Source organism: Raphanus sativus, chromosome 9 (assembly GCF_000801105.2).
Source record: "Raphanus sativus cultivar WK10039 chromosome 9, ASM80110v3, whole genome shotgun sequence".
Classification (NCBI taxonomy): Eukaryota; Viridiplantae; Streptophyta; class Magnoliopsida; order Brassicales; family Brassicaceae; genus Raphanus; species Raphanus sativus.
Genome location: NC_079519.1, coordinates 25,022,744 through 25,046,866, shown reverse-complemented (window position 1 = coordinate 25,046,866; position 24,123 = coordinate 25,022,744). Strand labels below are relative to the sequence as shown.

The window sequence follows — 24,123 nt, the reverse complement described above, 5'->3', positions numbered from 1 at the left end:
ATGGTTTTTCCATAGTTTTTCTTTTGATTTGTTTTCATAAACTCTTGTTCTATATGATACATATCTATACAACATGTGGTGTTTTGAAATTAGATGCAATTTTTGTAAAGTTTTATTTTTATTTTTATAAAGTTTACAAATTTTATTTTTATTAAAAACATTTTTAAAAGTTTTATTTTTATTAAAAAGTTCGATAAAATTTAAAAGGTTACAAACATTTTAAACTTTTATAAAAACAAAACTTTGTAAAATTTTTTTTAATAAAGTTAGTTTAAAGTTTTTATTAAAATTTTTTGTAAAGTTTTATTTTTATTTTTATAAAGTTTACAAATTTTATTTAATTAAAGTTTTATTAAAAATGTTTTAAACTTTTTATAAAAATAAAACTTTGTAAAATGTTTTTAATAAGTTTATTAACGTTTTATTAAAACAATTTGTAAATTATTTTTATTTTTTACAAAGTTTATTTTTATTAAAAAAAATAAAAGTTTTATTTTATTTTCCGTTTTTAAAACGTTTTTAATTAAATTTTTTAAATTCTTTTAGTTTAATGTTTTTAATAAAAACTTTAAACAAACTTTATAAAATTTGTAAACTTTATAAAAATAAAAATAAAACTTTACAAAAAGTTTTTAATAAAAATTTTAAACAAACTTTATAGAATACATTTAGTTTTTTCAATTAAAAGTTTTGATAAAATTAAAAAGTTTACATAAATTTTAAACTTTTTATAAAAAATAAAACTTTGTAAACTGTTTTTTATTAGGTTGATTTAACGTTTTTATCAAAAAAATTTGTAAATTATTTTTATTTTTATTAAGTTTTACAAAGTTTATTTTTTAAAAAAAATTAGAAGTTTTTTATTTTTATTTTCCCTTTTAAACGTTTTAATTATTATTTTTTAAAATTATATTAGTTTAATGTGTTTAATCAGATTAATCAAATGTTAGTTTTGGGATTATGAAAAAAATTATAGTAAAGGGACAACTAAATGATGATTTTATACTATAGGGACAACCATGCTGAATTTTTGTTCCGTTTTGGCAATTTTCCCAATATAATATACTTAAAGCTACCAAAAATATTTTAATTATTATAAATGTCGATATGCATTCATGAGGCAGAAGGGGTGATGGTTTTGATAGTGACGGCGAAGATTACAAAGTGTCCAGTAGATTAAGAGGAACATAGAATATATAGGCGGCTTTGGGGGAAGAATGGGAAGCAGAAGTGGTGGTTTTGAAGATGGGCTTGATAGAAAGAGCAGTAGAGAAGGACGCGGTGCAGAGAGTTTCAGGGGGTCTAACAGACTAGGAAACCGCCATGGGAATAGTGATGGTAAAGACAAAGACTCTGTTGATTTCAAAAACAGTCGAAGAGTTATCGAAAGATAAAAGAGAATGTAATAAACTGGTTTCCTTTTGTTCCAGTATTCAATTGGTTGTAGTGCACTTTATAACATTCATAAATTTTGATACATTGAAAATTTGAAGAATGAATACATAAGGGAGACAGAAATGAGATGGGGAAACGAAATCACACCAAGAGATAAATAAGTTGTAGTTAGATGATTAAAATCAATAGATTTTGCTTAAATATTTGTCAAGCAAGTTGTCAACCATGACTTGATAAGCTCTTTCAGTTGGATGGTAGCTATCCCAAAATATATAGGCTGAGGAATTAGAACATGTGAATGGATTCAATGAGTTACACATGTAGGATATTGCGAGAGATCCTCTACCGCAACATCCTCTGTCAGCTACCTCAAAACCTGGAGCATGATGAGATACTTTCACTTAGACTTCACTATTTTGGTTCAGGTTTTATGATACAAATGGAAAATTTATAAGATGATCTTACCGTATTTGGCAGGATGTTGGATCATGTCAAAAAGAGTATCATAAACATCAATGTAGAGGATAACACCATCCAACTCTTTATCTAAAGATTCTAGTGCTGGTGAAAGCCTTGCATTGAATTGTTTAGCCATGTTGTTTAAAGGTTTAAAACATCCTCTTGTAAATAAACCTCCGAACACTGTTCTTTGAAGTGGTACACATCCAACAGGCACTGCGCTAAACACTCCTATTTTTTTAGCTCCAAGCTTATGTAATTCCTAAGTATTATACAAAAGATATACAACTAGTGTTAGATATAAGTTTATTATTGTTTGATTTATATTTGTGAATAAATCTGTTTAAAATACTTACTCTTACGAACTTGACTGCTGAGTCAGCCAAGAAATTGGCATATGAAGTACGGTCATATTTATGAGATTGAGCCATGAAAGTGTGAGCAAGGTCGTTGCTGCTAGAACACACAACAAAAAAACTATGGTCCAAGATATCTTGAGCTTTTTTCTCTCCAAAATGTTGTTTGATCGTTGATATATATTGCTTGAAATATGTTAATTGATCCCAGACTGATATTACGGACTGCAAAAGAAAATAATAATCGAAAATGTATCAAACTAAAAGGGTTAATTTTCAGGAATATATTTTAAACTTCTATAAATAATTATTAAATATTTATAAAAAATTTAAGAGGATTAATTTTGTCCTTTCCATAATAAACTTAGAATATTTATAAGAATGATTATCAGTTAAAGTAAATTTGAAAAATGGTATCACATTTGAGATAAAATTAGAATTCTCCTATCAGTTAATTATGAAATGTAATAGGAAATATTAATATAAAACCTATCAATTAATTATAAAATGTAACAAAAACTGATGGCAAAATATATTAAAATACCATAATCTTAGCCGTTAATGGATCATAACCAGTTCCTCCAGATGCAAATGTAACACCTTTAAGAAGATCTTGGGGCTTCAAATTTGGGTTCATAAACGCTGGCAATGACTTAGCTATTCCCAACTTTTCCGCTGAAAGAAAATTGGTGAAAACCAAATATATCATGATTTTATATAAATGGCTATAAGATTTTCTGTAAAAAATATTAAAAAAAAAATTGGAATCGTTACCAATGAGATCTGAGGGAACTCTTCCATCAGAAAACCTTCCGGTGGCCAAACCGCCGGGAAAGTCCTTGCCATAAGGAGGAAAATTGCACTTCAAAAGCGTTGGGAGTCTATTGTTATTACCAGTATCCATAATGGAATCTCCAAAAACTATTAGCGCAGAGATTGTTGCATTATTTCCTTGCTTCGCTGCATTAGTTTCAACGGCAATGAACAACAAAGCAAGGCATAATAATTGAAACTTCATTGTCTTAGTTGCTTTGTTTATTTTTCTGCTCCGGATGTGTTTGCTTTCTACAAATTTGAAAACATGTGTGTGTATATATATATTATATATATATATATATATATATATATATATTCTTTAAATTTGTTGAAACTTCTAAAAAATCTCTTTTGACAGTGGTTGTGTTTGTTGGCTCTAGTTAGTTATTATATTCCTTATGGTTTTAAAGACAAAAAGTTTAATTGTTATTTCTTACCAATAACTTCCTTATGAGTTGGTTGTCGCAACTAAAATATACTATGTTTGGGGTTTAGACCAATTAATTAATGTAACCATAAGACATAAAATGTTTAGCCAAATTTGGTTTATAAAATACTATCATATTCTAAATTATAACTCACATTTTATTCGGTTCATTTGCCAATTTATAACTAATAATACCTTTATTAATTATATTCACGTATTATATATCATCATCATTATCTCAACGAATATATATATATATATAAATAAAATTAGGACAATGAAGCTTCAATCGTCTTAGTTGCTTTGTTCACAAAAATTTAATATAGCAATCAAAGTTCAAAAAAAAAACCTTAAGACCTTTACTTGCGCTCCTCATTTTCTTGACCATAAAAGAACACCGGTTATAGTATAAATATACCATTTTTTTACTATGGGTATAAATTAGACAAAACATAGTTTTGAAGTATATGCTTTAGTATATCAATTATAATTTGGGTATGAATTTGCTTTTTGGCGATTCTTGATGTACGAGTTGCTCAAAAATCATACTCTCTATGTTTCTAAATAACTGTCATGTTGATATTTTTCACACAGATTAAGAAAGTAACTGAAATATATGTAAGTTGTTATTAATTACACTCCACTGACCAATAGTATTTGAGATAAATAAAATTATTTATAAAACAATGCAATTTACAATTAATTTTCAGCTGAAACTAAGTATAATTTACATTGGAATTGTAAGTTATTATTTTTTTTGTGTAATAAGAAAAAAAGTTAGAATGAAACCTATCGTTGGGCCGCCTACACTTAGGGCTGGGCATTTTATCCGTTAAATTTGATTCGATTCGTTATTCGTTGCTATTCGATCCGAAAATTCCGAATATCCGTAATATTTCGAAGCAAAGCAAATACTAAAATTCAATACCCGTTAAAATCGAAGTAAATCACAAATACTAAAAATTTTGGGAAGCGAATATATGATCCGATCCGTCAATATATAAATACATGAATATTTTGATTATATTTAAAGTTTTAAATGTATAAAATTCTATAATTATTATTCTAACATATGATTTGATAGATTCAGTCCACATTATTACTTATATAAAAGTATAACATAAAAGGAAGAGAAAACATTTATGACAATTATAATTTTTTTCTTAAGTTTTGTGTTATTATAATTGTTAACTAAGTTTAAAAATTTATATAATTTTTTCTATCAATCCCTAATGATTCAAGTCAATTTCGACATTGATCAGCGAAATCATCTAGCAAATAGACTAAAATTTAACAATTTCAATCGAAAATCACCTATTTGCAATCGGATTTCATAAAAAATAGGGTTTGTGTAATTCTCAATCCTAAGCAGTTCTAAACATCAAGAACAACTAAAAAAAAAATCAAACTAGACAAACAGATCAAGTTTCAAGTCGGATTTATAAAAAAAATTAGATGTTTTTGGATGAAACCGATCATGTTTATGTTTTAGGGGATTGATCGATTTCTAGGTTTAAGGATTCGATTTGATAAGGGGTTTTGAGATTCAGAAACCATAGCTTTTCTGATTTTAATTGATGAACAATCTCATATCGAACTTTTGGTTTAAGAGCTTCGATTTACTCATGGAAGGGTAGGACCTATTAAACTTTTGCTAGGGTTTTTATTTTTTGGGTTTTGCAAAATTTTAATGGTCATACATTTAACAATCAACCAATTCGATTTATAGGTTCTTATAGGGTTTAGATTTTTACCTAAACTTTGATATTTTGTAGAACCGGACCACCGAGAGCAGGAACAAGTCGGATCGTGAACTGAATGACCGGAACGGGCTGGAACAGATCAGGTGATGAGTCGCGAACGTGAAATGGCTGGATCAGATGATGATATCGCCAAGATGAGAGAGAGCAAAACGTAGGTGGAGAGAGAGTAGGGTTTATGATCGCCGGCGGCTGCGGGGTTTTAGGGTTTAGGTTTCTCGATTTTTATCTCAGGGTTTATCAGAGCTCTCGTGCTGATAACGTGTTGTGAAACTAGAGATTTTTTAAAAAATTACTTTATTCATTAACTCAAATGGTTCTATATATACAAGTACAAATAGACCGTCATAATAAATATGGAAACCTTATCCAACATGGAATAGGAAAACCAGTACATATATGTAAATACATAGATAAAGGGAAAGACTAGACTAATATGGAAATGGCAAGACTACTAGCTGACTGGTAGCTCTTGCTGGCGCCTGGTCTGTCTGGTCTGGTTCGGTCTAACCGGATATGGGTCGATCACCAAGTGGTTTACAACAAGTTTATAGATTTCGGAATAATAATTTGTTAGGATCAAATTAGTTAATAGGGATTTACACATTAGATAAATTAGCTTTCCTATACAAATATAACTGCATAATTTGTAAAAATGAAAAAACAACTTTTCAGCTAAGCTATTTTTTGTAATGACTGAATTATCCCTACAATAACTATAGCCCGATAACTATATCTATAACCTATATCTAATTGATTTGATTTTAATGTTTTAAATTTTTTTTTGTTTGGTAAAGATGCAGCTCTTCTAAGATTGCGCCACTATGAAATCACCAGACTTCTGCGTCGTTTTCATTTCGTACCATGAGCTTCATGGAGTCGCCATAACCGGAGCCGGAGCACCATCGCGTACCTCCTTCGGCTCTGTGTCGTCATGCTCGAGATGTTGCAGATGGAGTCGAGAGAGGTGAATCGAGAGCATCAGTCACCACAGCTCGATCAATTTGCAGCATACAAGGATGAGGACGCCAGATCGAGCAGTTTTGGTATTCACGAACCGGTTGATTACAGTAAGCTTTTGGGTTATTTGAGATCTGAGCTTTTTCATCATTTGCGATTTTTCATGTTTGGTCCCTGATCTTTGTTACTTTGATTTTGGCCCCAATTTTTTTAAATAAATAGACTTTTCATCAATTTTACCTCAAACCTTAAAATATGATGAGATTGTTTTTAAGGTTCTGATGGCTCTTAGTGAAAGTTATTATACCTTTAGCCGATCATTGATCGAAAAATCCAATTAATAATTATGATATCCAGATAATTGATATATACTACTTAACTTATTAGAGTTTGAGTCTATAGTGATAATCGACTAATGATCGAAAAACCCAACTAACAATAATAGTATCTGGATAATTACTTTAATTATCCAACCACTAACATAACAATCAGTTAATATGTAAAATATTTGGATAAATTAAAATATAATCATGCGAATTCACGAATGAAGATAAATGAAAACATATGTCTAGTAGTCAAACTAATATATAGTCTCAAAATATATTTGTTAGCCGTCTAAAATAGTTTAAACTTTCCGATTATAAGGAGCAAGAATAATATTATCATTTTTACCCTTTTTTCTCTGCACTTATGATTGTTTTTTTTTTTTGAATTTTCAAGTTATTAAGTATTTTTTATGCAATTCGCTCTTACTATGGTTTAAGAAGAAAAAGAAAACAAAGAAAGAAAGTGTTTAAGAAAAAAAAAAAAAAAACCAAAGAAAGAAAGAACTTTGCGGTCAAGTAAAAGATTGCGTTTTGGTATTACGGTTAGAATACCGGTTCTAGTCAAAGGGTAAGTATGTAAATTCATAGCCATCGAGAGATCATCAAACCCCCACCCCCAAGATGAAGAACAAGTAGAAGAACCCTTTCCACAAGGCTCAACCTTCTTCTTCATCGAATCAAATCAAATCAAATCAATCGCATCCGCTTTTTCCTGATTCTCCGTCGACGAAATACGATTCCGTTGTTGATCGATGAACTTGTCAAGGCGACTGGCTCTGCTAGGAGCTCAATCCGCGCTCTCAATCGCCAGAACCCGAGGTCTGGGCTCCTCCTCCTCCTACGGGTTAATTGATCGCCGTCCCTTCCAGTTCCGGCAAATATCGGAGCTCACCAAAGTCAATGGCAAGCGTGCTTTTCTCGTCGATACCCTGGCTCTGGTAACATTATATCTATTTAACCCCCCCAGATCTATAGCTAGGAAGGCTCTCTTAACCAATCTTTTGTAACTTGTTGAATGTATCTTTATGAAATGTGAGGAGTGGCAAGTAGGCTTATGTTGAATTGGTTTTTTTTTGTGGAAAAGGTGAGGAGTCTTGAAGCACAAGGTGTTCCATCGAAACAAGCTGAGGCTATTACTTCTGCCATCACTGAGGTTTTGAATGATAGCTTGGAGAATGTCTCTGAGTCCTTTGTTTCCAAGGCTGAGATGCAGAAGGTCTTTCCTTTTACTTTTCACTTACAACTAATTGCAGTGGGACATTACTTTATAAAAATTGAAATTTTTATTGGCTGCAGATTGAAATGCTCCAAGATTCTAATCTCTCCAAATTTAAATCTGAAGTCAAAAGCTCTCAGGTAACAAACATATATACATGTCATGCTCTAGTTCCGTATCTTGCACATAGTACTGTGGCTGCGCTGCTATTGTGGGTTGATATACAATCTCAAACAACAATAGTCTCGCGTGTATATTGTTGTTGCTCGTTAGTTCGTAGGGTCATTTCCTCCCTTTTGTTGTTTTTTCTTATCATTATGGACTAGTTTGATCGGTTGTGTTACTTTGAGATTTGTAGTTTGATGGGAGTTCATGAATATAACACATGAGAAGCTACTTTTTTTATTTCTCTATAATTTTTCTTTTTAAAATGATTAGGACTTGGAGTATTAGCCACTTTTTTTCATATCATGTTGTGGTCTTAGTTTTGCGCACCATGGCGATGAGCTAAACGCCTTAGCATCATTTTAACCTTCTTCATTTTGGTTTTGCAGGAGCATCATTTTACTGTTTTACAACGCGAGACAGAAAAACTAAGAGGGGATATAGAGAAGATGAGAAGCGAGCTAAGGTTTTTGTTAATTTTTTTTATTTAGGCTCTCTCTCACATTCTCAACCGTCTTCTTGTTATATAATTGTGTGAACAATCTGAAACTAAGACATTTGAGCTGAAACAGGTATGAAATTGATAAGGTCACAGCTGGACAACGCTTGGATTTGAATCTTGAAAGAGGGTATGGAAACTTCCACATTTCTCACATGACTATATCACCATTTTACCAACACCTCCATCTGTGGAGGGCAATGGGGGTTTTGATTATATGGTAATATGATTGTGATTTGTCTTTGTAAATTACAGCCGGATACGTGATGAGCTAGCTAATCAGAATTCAGAAACAACAAACCTCACAAACAAGCTTGACAGAGTATTGATATCTTCTTCTCATAAACTTGGTCATGCACTTCGTTTTCTGAACTTGGGAAGATTGATAGCACATCATGATATGTTTGTTGTTGCAGGAAATTCATGCATTGAGAGCTCAACTAGAAGCGGCCAAATACGAAGTAATCAAATACTGCATCGGTACACTGGTCTCCATTTCAGCAGTTGGACTCGCAGTCCTTCGCATAATGATGTAGTTGAATCTAACCCTCAAGACTTATATGCTCAAAACAAAAGTTGGTAGATTCTCATTTTTTTTTACTTGAAACCTCAACGTCATATTTTTTTTTTCTTTTCTGGCGTGGAAAAGAGAGAGGAAAAAAACAATGTTATTGTAATCGTGATCTCTTGGGCTAATCATCCTTGCTAGAACAGGTTTTGAATTTGCCCCGAGTATTATATTCAATCCAAGGAACGTTGGTTTTTTATTACTAATTTCCTAACTGCTTTTCTATCACTAAGTAACCATGGCAGCTCTGCAGAAGATTCTGATCTCTGTGACACCAAAAGAAAAGAAGCTAGCATCTCATTTAATTATTTTACTCTAATAATCTTGATGCCTTTCGTTGCTAACAACCATGCCCCCATTATTCTTTGTTCCTTGATACTACGCTCTTCTAATAGACGATGTCAGCACCTTCAGCTCGTGGAGACTCTTTTCTTAGGCTTAGTGAAATCTCTAATATGGTTTTTGGAGAGAGTAAGCTTAGCACTACTTGAAAGATGGATCTACGGATATTATAATCGCACAATCACAAAATAGCTAAGCCGCATCACAAGGAAAGCTATGTGCTCAAGCTCATCTTCACCATAGTTCATGAACCTCTTTATCCTCACTGTTTGATCTTCACCCATTATGTCCCTACCTTCGCCTTCTCTTCTGAGCTGTCAAAAGAAGCAAAAACCGGTGAACCTAAAAGCACCGAGATGTCTTCAAGTGTTCTCTGTAATACACAGAATTAGATTTGCGTTCTTATCGATTCTCTTAATTTGTGGTTGTCATAACCAGAAGATTATGTTGAAGGATCTTGTTGTGGTCAAGAGCAAAAACATATGCATAAAAGAACTCACACCAAAAGATTGAAAATGTGTGAAAATGTTGTTCTGTCCCATGGGTTTCTTCCTTTTTCCATTTGTATTTGCCTTGTCATTGGTGCCGATTGAGTATCAATTAAGGTAGTTATTTAGTCTTTAATTTTGACCAAATGTTTTGTTTAGTTGGAAACTCATTTTATAAATTTGGTGTTGGGGAATTATCCAAAAAACTTGTTTGCAGAATCCACAAGCTCTTATTCCACCTGTTCAGGATTTGTCTGTTCACTAGAAACACAATAGTTTGTATCGCAAAACCAGTCACCTAATCAAGTACGCGGAACACGAATCAAGTAAGATAAGAAGGAATATAAGACACTTTTGTTAACCCGGTGTTCACCTCCCTTCCTCGATGTGAAGAAGGAGCTATACTCACCGGAGAGAGAAATCGGTCTCTCAACCTTCCATTATATCAAACACAAGAGTACAATATCCAGAGGTTACAGTTCCTGTCAACCTCTCTTGATCTCTGTTACAAATCACCTAGAGATACAAGTATATGGAGAAGAGCCTAGCTAGTATACAGAGAACCTTTCTTCTCTCTAGCTCTATCTCTACAGACCAAAGCTCTGGTCTCGAGCTCTCTCGAGCTCCCACTCTTCTGCGCCTCTCCTCTGTGTTTCCTTTGTGTCTATCTTGTGTTAGGTCATCTGTCGTGACCCCCTCCATCTGATATAATCAGAACTTGACCTAATGGGCTTTGTCGATTAGGCCCATAGTCATACACGCGTGACTTGTGCAAGTTAACCCAACTTGAACAAGTCCGGTCGTCTTGACCAAACCTCAATCCATAGTTTATTTGATGACCCAGAGTTCACCGGCGGGGCTACGTCCCTGGGGCCTGGCAAGGCCAGACACTAACCTCCTTAGTGTACAACACACGAGTCTTGCTTTTACATTAGGCAAGAGTAGTTACAACTGATAACCGGTTGTCAATAACCGTAAACCATTGAGTAATAAACCGGCCATTAAACAAAACGCCATATAACTCAATTGTCAATCTCGACGTGGTTCAAGCTTCCAATATAGCTGATTCTTCATCACCAACGTAACAATCTCCACCTTGATGATTAATCAGCTCTATCTGCAGCTACCATGTTGCCAGCTCGTGAAATGCCAGACAGTGCCAAACACCCTAGTGCTTGACCACTCCGAGAATCCTCAGAGTCGCTTCAAACTTCTTGAAGCCAGAGCATAAAAACCTGCTCACCTTCTGCATCTCTTGCAGCCTCCTGAGAACCAACCTTCTCAGCCTCACATATTCCGAATAAAGCTCATTCAGTTTCATCCACCAGTTGCGCTTCACTTGCTCAACTTCAATACTCCTTAAACAGGTTTCCTCCCAGCATCACATGTATCCAACTTGATACAACCTGAAAACTCCTTCGTTGCTTTCCCTTGGAACTTCAAACCAGAAGCTCTACCAATAACAACCATGTCTTCAAAACCATGCAGTCCTAATACTTCAGTCACCACCATGCGCTTGATTATTACCATCGACACTCCAGCCTCAACCTTGAAGCAATGTCAGACTTAATCAGTCCTTTGTGACTCCAATTCAAAACGTGTTCTGTATCAGATGACCTTTGATACAAACCTTGAATCCAATCTCTCTGCAAAATACCATGATGCCGATGCTAGCCTGAAAATCTTATAGAACCTAAACCACCACTGCCTCAAATCAGAAACCCTTTTGACTCAACAAACCTCAACAGCTAGTAGACCAACTGCTATCCTGAGATTTTCCTTTACAATAATCTGAATAAACACCTTATCATGAACATCACTCTGCACCGCTGCTGTTGCCAACAGATCACGCCGCTTAACTCCCTGCTAAGAAGACTTTCGATACAAAGAATTTCTGCTCAACCACAGCTCAAACAAATCATTACCTTTCTGCAACCATGATAACTTTGTAGACTCTTCTGATTCACCTCATATCCCTGAGATACAGAAATAGATCTCTACTGAATCCCATGCAGAAAACCCGAAACATACTTGTTTCCATCCTGAGTCATCCTCTGATTCGAACAGCTACCTGTCCAGCAAGACTCCACCTTGAACATACACGTACCAATGTTGAACTTAACCGGTCACGCCACACAACTCCACCTTGTTGGGAGTACTTTGGACACAAGTCCCATGTTCAAATTCCCTTGAGTCTAAGAAAATAGTTACCAGTAGATTTAGCCCACTACTAACATTCTTTAACCATATCTCACATCAACCGAGCTTGTGATGCTTTTCTGAGATACTTCTCATACAGCTTCTTTCATGTCAAACTCAAACTCATGGCGAGTTTCTTCAACTGTAACTTATCTTGCAACACTATCACCAGTGCGCAAACTCCACCAAAGAAACCATTGGTGTGTGCATCTTCAAGTAACCAGTCAAGATACACTCTTACAACTTCTTCTATGTCAAACTCAAACCCACAGCGAGTTTCTTTAGTTGTAACCAGTCCTGCAACACTATCCCCAGTATGTGAACTCCACCAAAAAACCTTTGGTGCTTGTATCCTCCTTTCTCACAGACTTAGCCCACGACCTGTCCAAGCCTGATTTTCATACTTGTCAAGTCTGCAAGTATTTTTCCCTTTGGAAGATTACAACATCATCCTTTGATGATTCAGAGCTTATCCTCTTTATCTGAGAGCTCCACCTTGACGATTTTGGTCATGACTCCAAACTTGTCGTCCCTTATCTCTTCTGAGTCTGTTCCTCTGAAACCTCTGACTCAGACCACCATGACACGATTCTTCCAAGGTAAACTTACACACGCTTCTCCTAGCGGTGGTAGTGAACAATGCTTCCTGAACAAGTGTCGCTCAACCTGTTCTACCAGATTCTTCTTGCGCAGCTTTCCTCTTCTTTTGACCAGAATCTCCAAGCATACTCTAACCTTGAATCGACTTCTCTCATGGCTTGTACTTGTCACTCACACGACCTCACCAGAGCTACTACATGTTGTTACCACAATTGGCCATTTGCTCCAACATATACTTGTGTTAGCCTTTACACACTTTTCGTTGCTCTAATACTTTCTTCGTGGAGATACAACATGTTTCTAACTACCAGAAACATCACATCTCATATACTCAATGAGACTGAATCATTCTTGTGCTGACTCAAAACAGAACACCATCTATTTCGACACATCATTGCCACAAGAAACCAACATGTGCTGCTACAAGCTCCATCGTGATCTTTGAATCCAGATCATCCCCACTGAGCTTCCTTTTAACTACCAAAACCTGATCCTCAACTACTCTGTGACTGAACCTGCAACCCTGAACCTCAAATCTTCTTCACTGAACCGACTTTGAAGCCTCAAAGTACCAACACTCTGTCTCGTTCCAAACCTGATCAACGCGTCGTCACGTTGAACACTTCTCTGCAACTTTCTGTTCACACCCGAACCCAGGAACCACTGATCAAAAAATCCGAATAGCCTCTGAACACACATACTATCTTCAACTTCTAAGGCGTCCCCTAGACCTGAGATAACTGAGTTTCACCAACTGCCATTCTTTACACCTTTCTGAAACCACCATGCATATCTCTTCCACAATCAAACTGACCAACGCACAATCTGACCCAGACCAGAACCTTGATCATCTTTTACAAAGACAACATACATCCCTTGTGATCCTAAAAGCTTCAGTTCCTTACCTGTTGCACAACATGAATACCAGCCACAACCTTTCTTTGTGACTCCATTGGAATGAGACCATTTATTCTGAAGATTTTAAACCTGATTGATGACCAAACTTTGACTCCATCTCCATAAGCCTTTTCTGACTTAATATGGACCAGTCTCCAACATTGAGATATCCTCCATCTCAAACAACCATCAAATCAATCTCTAACCATGCAGACCACGGACACGTTCAACTGTGCCGCTCTTCTTGAACACGCTCATCTGTGCAACTGTTCTTACTTCAGTCTTTGGATCTTCTTGTTCTCGCAAACTCTGCAGCATATGTTACTTACGTCTGATTTCACAGACCAGAAACCATTAGATCCGATTGGACCTTCTTCCGTTTCCGACGTTTCCATCGCATACCACACACGAACGTCATCTTCTTCTTTCTTTGATGCTGCCTATCCTTGAGCATCATCTCAGATTCGTTACACTTGAAACCCGTGACGCGATCGGGACTACCAATCCCCTGATTCAACTTCTTCAGAATCAATCCAGCTTCAACCTAGACAAAACCTTGATCGCCAAACAACCAGGCGCTCTGATACCACTTGTTGGGGAATTATCCAAAAAACTTGTTTGCGGAATCCACAAGCTCTTATTCCACCTGTTCAGGATTTGTCTGTTCACTAGAAACACAGTAGTTTGTATCGCAAAACCAGTCACCTAATCAAGTACGCGGAACACGAATCAAGCAAGATAAGAAGGAACACAAGACACTTTTGTCAACCCGGTGTTCACCTCCCTTCCTCGATGTGAAGAAGGAGCTATACTCACCGGAGAGAGAAATCGGTCTCTCAACCTTCCATTATATCAAACACAAGAGTACAATATCCAGAGGTTACAGTTCCTGTCAACCTCTCTTGATCTCTGTTACAAATCACCTAGAGATACAAGTATATGGAGAAGAGCCTAGCTAGTATACAGAGAACCTTTCTTCTCTCTAGCTCTATCTCTACAGACCAAAGCCCTGGTCTCGAGCTCTCTCGAGCTCCCACTCTTCTGCGCCTCTCCTCTGTGTTTCCTTTGTGTCTATCTTGTGTTAGGTCATCTGTCGTGACCCCCTCCATCTGATATAATCAGAACTTGACCTAATGGACTTTGTCGATTAGGCCCATAGTCATACACGCGTGACTTGTGCAAGTTAACCCAACTTGAACAAGTCCGGTCGTCTTGACCAAACCTCAATCCATAGTTTATTTGATGACCCTGAGTTCACCGGCGGGGCTACGTCCCTGGGGCCTGGCAAGGCAAGACACTAACCTCCTTAGTGTACAACACACGAGTCTTGATTTTACATTAGGCAAGAGTAGTTACAACTGATAACCGGTTGTCAATAACCGTAAACCATTGAGTAATAAACCGGCCGTTAAACAAAACGCCATATAACTCAATTGTCAATCTCGACGTGGTTCAAGCTTCCAATATAGCTGATTCTTCATCACCAACGTAACATTTGGTAAAATTATTTATGGGTTTTAGGATTTTTTTAGTTATCAATTGGTTTTGAAAAGTCACCTGTGGTTGTTTTCATAACTAGTGATGATTTTTTTTACAAATCTATATTAGACTTCATCCGTATGGGACAAGTAGACTTTTAAATTGCCCAACACCTACCGGACAAGTTAATATATAGTACAAAAGCTATAGTCCCTTTTCTAACTCGTGATGTCATTAAAGGACACTGACAAAACAAAATCGACAATGTCACATGTGTGAAAGTCGTAGGAAGTTCCCTTTGGTTGTGCTACAAACCAACGAGTTTTCACGAGAAGAGGCTATATCTGAGACTCAAAGCTGGATTTTACTCGAATCTTACACTCCTTTTGTAGTACCTTCTTCTGATATCTTATCATTGATGAAACCTAAGACGCTTAGAATTTTCTTATTCTTATTTTTTCAGAAAGTTAAAGGTTTCCTGCTTGATTCATATACTGATAACTGATTATAAACTACTTTAAGAATACGTGACAACAAGAAAATATAGTACGTTGATTGAAAACAAGAAATAAACTAAATCATATTTGCATATGTGAGAATGGAATATCCCTTATCATCGTCCACCAGTTAGCATATGCCTTGCTTTGTGATCTACGTTTCTTGAAGCATTTATTATCAAGTTATTTTAATTATAGCTTGTTTTTGTGATTGGTTTATTTTAAGATCCCTTATTTTTAATATATAAAAGAAATTGAAGTCAATGATGTACTAGATAGACAGCTATTAACCAGAATATGCATCCTATTGGCTTGTGGTTTAAAATTATTACATTAAAATCCGCATTTATGCTGCATGATCTCTGACCAGATTCGTTGGGACTTGGTGAGCTAAAAACGAAAATGGCACTTTTATTTTCAGATGAAAATTTACTTGTGGGGAGAGTAGAGTTCAGAGGAAAATGAAGAAGAAAAAAGACAAGTTAAACTAATATTTTTTAAGGTTAAACTAATATTATCTTTGTCATTTCTGAAGTTTCAAACAAAATGAAGAAGAAAAAGACAAGTTATAGAATGCCATTTACAAAAAAGAGGACAAGTTATAGTTGACATAATAACAGATGGCAACAAAATAATACCACTAAGTCAAAAAGAAAGAAAGAAAACCATTGATTCGTGTAGGAAATCTTCCAAGCGTTCACATAACAAACGAAATAATTTAAATGAATGAAATAGAATAATTTTCTAACTCAGAAATATATTAAACTTAATAAACTCGATCGAAAATAAGTTAAAAAAAATTCTTAAAAAACAGAGTTGGCACGAATATTCGGTTCTTAAGACAACGCATGCATCTATCTTCGCCATAAGGAAACTTCCCCATCTTTACATAAATAGCCTCGCTGAGAGGACTTCTATTCAGACAAAATAATCTGAGCACTCAAAAAGGAAAAAGGAAAAAGGAAAAAGGAAAAGAAAAAGAATAGAAGAAAAGAAAAATGAGTCGACGTTTCGAAGGACCAAATCTATTTCTCCTTTTTATTCTGGGTTTGGTTCTGAACAGCTTAGTGCTGTTCTGTAATGGTGGCAGAACAAGTAGTTATGTCCGGAGGTTAGAGGCAACGGTTGATATGCCACTCGATAGTGATGTTTTTCGTGTTCCTCCTGGTTACAATGCACCTCAACAGGTACATATGCACCTTTCTTTCTATAATCGACTACCTTTTCAGAGTTTTGTTCCCAAATTTTCTTATAATGATTAAATATTAGGCTTTTATTCTTTTTTTTTTGGTTATGTTGCTACTCCAATTTGTCGGTGGCTGTTAAGAGTTTTTCTTTTTCAACTAAACATTAGTAGAACCGGCATCCTGAAATTTTAGAAATTATAGTAAATGATGTTTTTCAAATGTGTTTTTTGATAAATTAAATGTCATATGATCTATAAACATGGAAAATTGATTCTCAATTACACAAACACTACATGGTAATTCATTTGGACAAAAGTAATGTATTAAAAACTGCACAAACTATATGAATCACATGACAATAACTCTGAACTAATATATGTTATGTTGTTTACACCATAAATACAATTTTAATACCAGAAATATGTGTTGGATTTGGAATCATCATCTGCATCACCCAATAAATTTCTTTTTCGAAAACATATCACAACACATATCCAAATGATCAAAACAAAATAACCACATAGATCAATAAATCAAAATGCAATGCTATACATCACAGAACATAAGATAATATGTTCAAAATATATTAAGCAACATCAGAAATTGTGAAATTACAAGTCCAATACACTTTTATAGCCATTAGAATTATGTTGATAATGTTAGCAACATAAACATATTAGTTCAAGGATGTTGTTATGTGATTCATATAGTTCATATAGTTTTTTTGTAACTGAGTTCGTGTAGTTTTTAATACATAATTAGAGCTTGATACCCAGAGGCGGGCAAATGTTAGTTTTTACCTTTTAATTAAAATTTTAGTGATATGATATATATGTATAGGTTATAGATAGTTTTAGGCTTCTACAAACTTACCCGTACGCAGAAGAATCTGATTCAAATCCTATCCAAAAATTTATAATACCCGAACGAAATTTAATTTTAAAATTAAAAAAACATGATATTCGAATAAACTGGTATGTATCTGAAAGTGTACCTGATGAATGCTTATGTCTAACGATTATGTAACAAATAAAAAATTCTTTAACTAGTTTGATTTCTTAACACTAATAGAGTAATTTCATTCGATAATATAAAAATATTATGGGTAACACATAAAATAAATGACGTTGAATTATTATGTTAAATATAATTAGTGAATTATTTTGAAAGATTGAAAAAATATAAAAGATGTTATAAAATATTTAAAATAAGTAAGTTTTGTTTTGTACTTATGTTATAAATGATAACGAATTATTTGGAAAATAAATTAAATGAAGTGGTTATTATTTAAAAGAAATAAAAAATATAATAAATCATTTAAAATAGGTAAATATTGTTTTGTACTTTACTTTTTAGTTTTAATAGTATTGATAGATAGATTCTTATCCAAATGTGTGGTCATGTGATGGTATATTGTTCGTGTAGCTAGCTGTCAATTTCCATATATTAACTCTTAAGAAACTAGGGGATCAGAGTCAATGTTTTATTTAACTATGAACTAGGTGTGACTTTTTAAAAAGAATCCTTTAAAATCGTGTTTTAATGTCAGAAAAAGCTAGTTAGTGGACGATTCTGATTGATTATAAAAGTTTATAAAGATGCTATCTTTTCTTCTTTCTTAAACAATTGATCTTAACTGGGGTTTCCACAAAAGGTGCATATAACGCAAGGGGATGTAGAAGGGAAGGCAGTGATAGTGTCTTGGGTGACACAAGAAGCACCGGGATCTGACACAGTTCTTTATTGGAAAGAGAACAGCTCCAAAAAGTTAAAGGCCCAAGGGAAATCCAAGACGTACAAGTTCTACAACTATACCTCTGGTCACATCCATCATTGCACCATCAGAAACTTGGAGGTCCATCACTTTTTCAAAAAAAATGTCAATTATTGTCACAATCTTTGCTATATTGTCAGTTTAATCTGATTTTGTGGTTCTCTTCTTGCAGTATGACACCAAGTACTACTATGTGGTAGGTGTGGGACAAACGGAGCGTGAGTTCTATTTCTTCACTCCTCCTGAAGTCGGTCCTGACGTGCCCTACACGTTTGGTCTTATTGGTAATTGTCTTAACATATTCATGGTTTTAACTTCTACTAAAAGGCAATCATAGGTTCCCATGGAGTTGAACATTGTTTTTTTTGGCAGGGGATCTTGGGCAGAGTTTTGACTCAAACATAACTTTAACACATTATGAGAATAACCCAACGAAAGGGCAAACAGTTTTGTTTGTTGGAGATTTCTCATATGCTGACCAATACCCGAACCACGACAACAACAGATGGGACACCTGGGGAAGATTTGCTGAAAGAAGCACAGCCTATCAGCCCTGGATTTGGACCGTTGGAAACCATGAACTCGATTTTGCCCCCGAGCTTGTAAAGCTTCTTGCTTCATCTACCTTTTCTTGGCTTTAGTCATAAAATGCTACAACACAAATAAATATAAGATCATGTAGCTAGACTAGCATTCCATAAATTAGACAGAAACTGATACGGATTGTTTTTATGCGCTACGCAGGGAGAAACCAAACCGTTTAAGCCATTCCTTAACAGGTACCGTACTCCTTACCGATCATCAGGCAGCACAGAACCATTCTGGTACTCAATAAAGAGAGGACCAGCTTACATAATTGTGCTTGCTTCATACTCAGCATATGGTAAAGTCATCTTAAACATTTTGGTGCGATATTATTAAAACCAAAACATAAGAGGATCCTAATGTTCCATCTTTTTTTGGACAGGTAAATACACGCCGCTGTTCAAATGGCTAGAAAAGGAATTCCCGAAGGTTAACAGAACAGAAACTCCATGGTTGATCGTTCTGATGCACTCACCTTGGTACAACAGCTATGATTACCATTACATGGAAGGTGAAACCATGAGAGTGATGTATGAGCAGTGGTTCGTCAAGTACAAAGTGGATCTTGTTTTTGCAGGTCATGTCCATGCCTATGAAAGATCAGTAAGAGACATCAACAACTTTGTAACTTATCATGCCTCTTTTTTAACCATAGGTTCTGACAACTCTGAGCTATTGTGAAACCAGGAACGTGTATCAAACATTGCGTACAACGTGGTTAACGGAATTTGCACTCCAGTTAAAGATAAATCTGCTCCAGTCTATATCACCATTGGTGATGGAGGCAATCTTGAAGGATTAGCAACCAGGTAAGCTAAATAATCAAACGCTTGTGAACTGTTTTTTCTTTCTGGATTAGATTAAGATGTGTGATATGGTTTCTGCAGAATGACTGAACCTCAGCCTAAGTACTCTGCCTTCAGAGAAGCGAGCTTCGGACACGCCGTATTATCGATAAAGAACAGGACTCACGCGTACTATGGTTGGCACAGGAACCAGGATGGCTATGCGGTGAAGGGTGACACCATGTGGTTTTATAATAGACACTGGCATCCCATTGATGATTCTCCTTCTGATGATTCTTGAGAACCTTTGAAATCTTCTTAGTATACATCACTTTGGTGGTGCATTCCCATGTTTTGCATAAAAAAAAACAATCAAACAAAGGTGTTGTAGGGTTATAGATTGTGTAAAGGATCTGATCGCGATCTAAAACTCGAAACATATGCAGAAACTATTTATCCGTTATGGTTTGGAGAGTGTGACTCAAATTCGATTGTAATCTTGTAAGATTCTACTTATCTCCTTCAGCTATCTATAATCTACTACTACTATAATAAGAAGCTACTCTTGTTGTTACTATCGCCTTCTCTCTGTGAGTTAAGTTTTAAGGCATGTTTATTGTTGACCGTGAGGCGATTCTTTGAGTTCGAAAGTATTTTTACAGCTGTTAAGCACGAACCAAAGTGTTTCTATTGTCTCATGCAGCTCAAGGAATCAATGGCTCTTGTAATGGGAGGATAATCTCTTACTTTTGTTCCCTATACCACACATTTTCCAATTGTCTATATGCGTAACCAAGTTTATACACTATCTTATGGAATGCTTTAATTGGATTACTAGATTATTATCCGCGCGAACTAAACTTTTAAAAAATATAATTCTAATTTTTATTTTATAAAAACTATAGTGACTTTGAAAATTTGTATGGAGAATAATTAGATATTTTTAGTATTTTTAGTGTTTTAGGTATTGTATAACAGTTTTAGATATTTACTTTTGATTGTTGTTATATATTTTTAAATATTTTGGACGACTACAAGATATCTTACATATTTTGAATATTTTTTGGATATTATATCTAAAAGTAACTAATATATTTAAGAATATAAATTTAATTCAAATATATTCAGATACCTAAAATATTTTAGTTCGGATCAGATTTAATTTCGGTTGTCTAAATATTAGAATTTTGAATCCATACGGATATTTTATTTAGTTTCGGTTAGAATTCCATATCAGTTTTTTTTTTTTTTTTTTGTCGTCGACTTTTACAAACTCATATAGACTCTGTAAACCATGTTGGTGGCTCGTCATCCATGTGCACAACAAAAAACGCTTGAGTTCTAGCCCCTCGTGCTAGTCCATCGGCCTTCTTGTTTTGTGTGCGTGGTACATAAATGATAAAGAATTCCATATCAGTTTTTTCGGATCGGATTTGATTCTTCGGATTGAGGCATACAATGTTTACTATATATTGTGTATATTATTTTTAAAATTAAAGCTATAATTAGTATATAGTAATAGTAATTGAATATACTTATAATACTTTGGTTTGTTACCATTTTTTCGGATGAATATACCAAAATATTGTTAGAATCATATATATTACGATTTTACTAAAGAATTTTGTCCTCTATTGTTTTTTGATTACACCAGTCATTAAGATTTTTTTCATGTCGTCGTCAAAAAAAAGAATTTCATGTCAAAGTCATTTTTTCATAATGAATCTATATATAATAGCAAACCATTGATGATGTCATCATTTTTTATAGGAAAATAAAATTTTTAATCCAACGGTTAGGTTTGTTTATTTTTATCATCTAACGGATGTGAAGATCTTTTGCTTTAAGTAACTTACGTCACTAAATTAACCGTCATGCTTGGCATCTTTCTGCGAACAGTTTCCTCTCAAACAACACCTCTCAAACAACACAACTCTTAAATTATGCCTCTTTGACTATTTATATATCTATGTTTCCCATTTTATACACTCATTCCTCTTTCCTTCTTCAATATATTTCCTTTCAAATCATCTTTAATTGATGCCTTCTTAGAAGATTCTCGCTTATGTCTGAGTATTTCTTTTTCTTTTTTAATGAGTGTAATTACAAAATATGCTGTTTAGGTTTTGTTGTCATATCCTTTTCATAGTCTTTTTTTGTAATGACAAAACAGTCTGTAAATTTGCTCATTCCATAAAGTAACGCAATTAAAAATTATAGTCACTCTATTAATTCTCAAAAAAAAAATTATGGGTTTCCAATAACTACTCAAATGACGGTAATCAGATTCTGCCACTGTAGCATTTATATCTAACTGTTTTTGTGATAAAACCTGTTTATTCCTCTTTCAGTATGCGCTTCAGACTGCAATCCACGTCCTCTGGACTGTGGTGTGAGTAAAATGGGAGAAAGCATGGCGAGCATTATAAACTTTCAGCGCACTTGACCAAGATTATTGATAAACAGATTCTAAACATAGTCTCTTCAGATTCTAAACATATTCAATTTCTTAAAAATTTCGTAGACCAATTTCAGTTTTGATAGTTTCAAAACACACATATATCCAGGAAAATACCTATAAAGCCCTGACAAAGCATCCTGTCAACGTATCGAGAAGATTATTCATCAGTTATTTTTCAGAACTTGATGACAAATGTAACTATCCAATCGTTAAACTCCGATGATTTACATTCTCGGAAGCTCACCGCAAATTGTTTACTCCAACGATTTTACGAGAATAGTGGCTGTCTTTGTACCGAGAAATCATTTTGGTTTTTCTCTTTACTGCTACACCATTCTTTTTGTTATTCTTTTTTTTTGTCAACCATTCTTTTTGTTATTCAGTTTGGTAGTTATTATTATCGTCATCTTTTATAAGAAAAAAAATCCAATTTAACTGCTGAGTTTAACACAATTTGTAATTAATGAACAAGATAATCTATTTTATAAGATCTGAAATTATCAAATTGTTTAGTAAAGGATGTATCCTTCTCTTGTGCACCCTTTTAAATGTAGCGTTTAATTTTTGAATGATGCAAGTTTTCACATGTTTTTTTTCAACTGTTATTAAACAAAATTTAAGTTAGAAATTTTTCGAGTGCTTTAAGTGTTTCTAGAGTGTTTGATGGGAGTTTTTTAGTTATAAAAATAAAAATACAATCTCACTGTTTTAGATGAGATTCTAGAATGTTTTAACAAAAAATCACACTAAATTCTCTAATTCTCCTACAATCATCTAAAACTCATTAAAAATCAAATCACTTCAAATTTCAGATTCAATACACCCCCTAATACTCATTTAAATTATTTGTTATATAGATAAGGAGACATTGATCAGAAAAAGTAATAAGCAAAAACATCTAATGAGAAATGGTGAATATAATGCTTTAGCATAGTTTGCATAAAATACTGAAAAGATTGATTGACTAGAGTAGGGATGGAAGTTTAGATACCCATTCAAATTCGGTTCAGTTTTTCGGTATTAAAATTTTTAGATTTATTAGCGATATTTATTTTTGACTATTTGTATATACTTCAAATGATTTAATTATTTCAGCTATTTTAAATATTGTTTAGCTATTTTAAATATTTATTTTTGATTATTTGTATATATTTCAAATATTTTTGATGATTTTAAAATATTTTATACATTTTGGATATTTTTGTGGATATTAAATCTAAAAATACCTAATATATTCAAGTGTACAAATCTGATTCGGACATGTTGGATATCTGAAATATTTCGGTTCGGATCAGGTTTAGTTACAGTTCCTTAAATACCAAATTTTGAATTCATTCGGATATTAAACCAATTTTGGTTCGGATTTAGCACTATTTTTTGGATTGGATTCAGTTCGGTTATTTTGGTTCGGTTTTTTTTGACACAGCCCAACATCTGTTGTTTACAATGTATTTTAAATTAACTCCTTATTTATATAGTATCTTATTTTATATTTAATCAATAAAATATTATATAACTATGTATGTTTCAGAAACTTTGTAGAACATTTTAACCATATAATTAATTATAATTTAATCATTTAAATATTTTCATAAACATAACAGTTTATCAAATTAATTAAAAACTAATATCATATAACCATTCTTTTATTTGTCACTTTTAAATTTTTCAAATGGGGACTTTCCATAAAAGAAAATATGTACAGTTACGTTAAAAAAAAAGAAAATATGTACAGTTACTTTTCATGATATTAATTGTGACTTTTCACCAGCAAAGTATAACCGGTCTTCTCAAAAAAATCTATAACCGTTATAAAGTTTTCCAGAAAACTGATTCCTTTTTTTCTTCAAAAAAAAACAAAAAAACCTGATTCCATGTAACC

At 33.8% G+C, this 24,123-nt stretch overlaps 3 protein-coding genes across 4 annotated transcripts; 2 read left to right on the top strand and 1 right to left on the bottom strand.

The window, feature by feature from the left end:
• Nucleotides 1–1,577: 1,577 nt before the first annotated feature.
• LOC108826843 (GDSL esterase/lipase At1g59030-like) lies at nucleotides 1,578–3,228 on the bottom strand. Of its 2 annotated transcripts, none has more exons than XM_018600191.2 (5): nucleotides 2,985–3,228; nucleotides 2,755–2,885; nucleotides 2,211–2,435; nucleotides 1,861–2,116; nucleotides 1,578–1,771 (listed from the first exon to the last, which is right to left on the bottom strand). In XM_018600191.2, the coding sequence occupies exons 1-5, from the start codon at nucleotides 3,226–3,228 to the stop codon at nucleotides 1,578–1,580; spliced, it is 1,050 nt and encodes a 349-aa protein (XP_018455693.2). The 2 variants fall into 2 exon arrangements, with proteins under 2 accessions (XP_018455693.2, XP_018455694.2); XM_018600192.2 differs by having other exon boundaries at nucleotides 1,578–1,750.
• Nucleotides 3,229–5,987: 2,759 nt separating this feature from the next.
• Nucleotides 5,988–9,153, top strand: LOC108827069 (protein FMP32, mitochondrial). Its single transcript, XM_018600417.2, has 7 exons — nucleotides 5,988–7,437; nucleotides 7,584–7,715; nucleotides 7,796–7,855; nucleotides 8,270–8,346; nucleotides 8,453–8,509; nucleotides 8,635–8,701; nucleotides 8,796–9,153. The coding sequence occupies exons 1-7, from the start codon at nucleotides 7,252–7,254 to the stop codon at nucleotides 8,913–8,915; spliced, it is 699 nt and encodes a 232-aa protein (XP_018455919.2). The 5' UTR covers nucleotides 5,988–7,251; the 3' UTR covers nucleotides 8,916–9,153.
• Nucleotides 9,154–16,350: 7,197 nt separating this feature from the next.
• Nucleotides 16,351–20,323, top strand: LOC108827074 (purple acid phosphatase 10-like). Its single transcript, XM_056993475.1, has 8 exons — nucleotides 16,351–16,636; nucleotides 18,291–18,491; nucleotides 18,583–18,694; nucleotides 18,783–19,012; nucleotides 19,155–19,293; nucleotides 19,378–19,598; nucleotides 19,683–19,804; nucleotides 19,883–20,323. The coding sequence occupies exons 1-8, from the start codon at nucleotides 16,448–16,450 to the stop codon at nucleotides 20,079–20,081; spliced, it is 1,413 nt and encodes a 470-aa protein (XP_056849455.1). The 5' UTR covers nucleotides 16,351–16,447; the 3' UTR covers nucleotides 20,082–20,323.
• The last annotated feature ends 3,800 nt before the right edge of the window (nucleotides 20,324–24,123 follow it).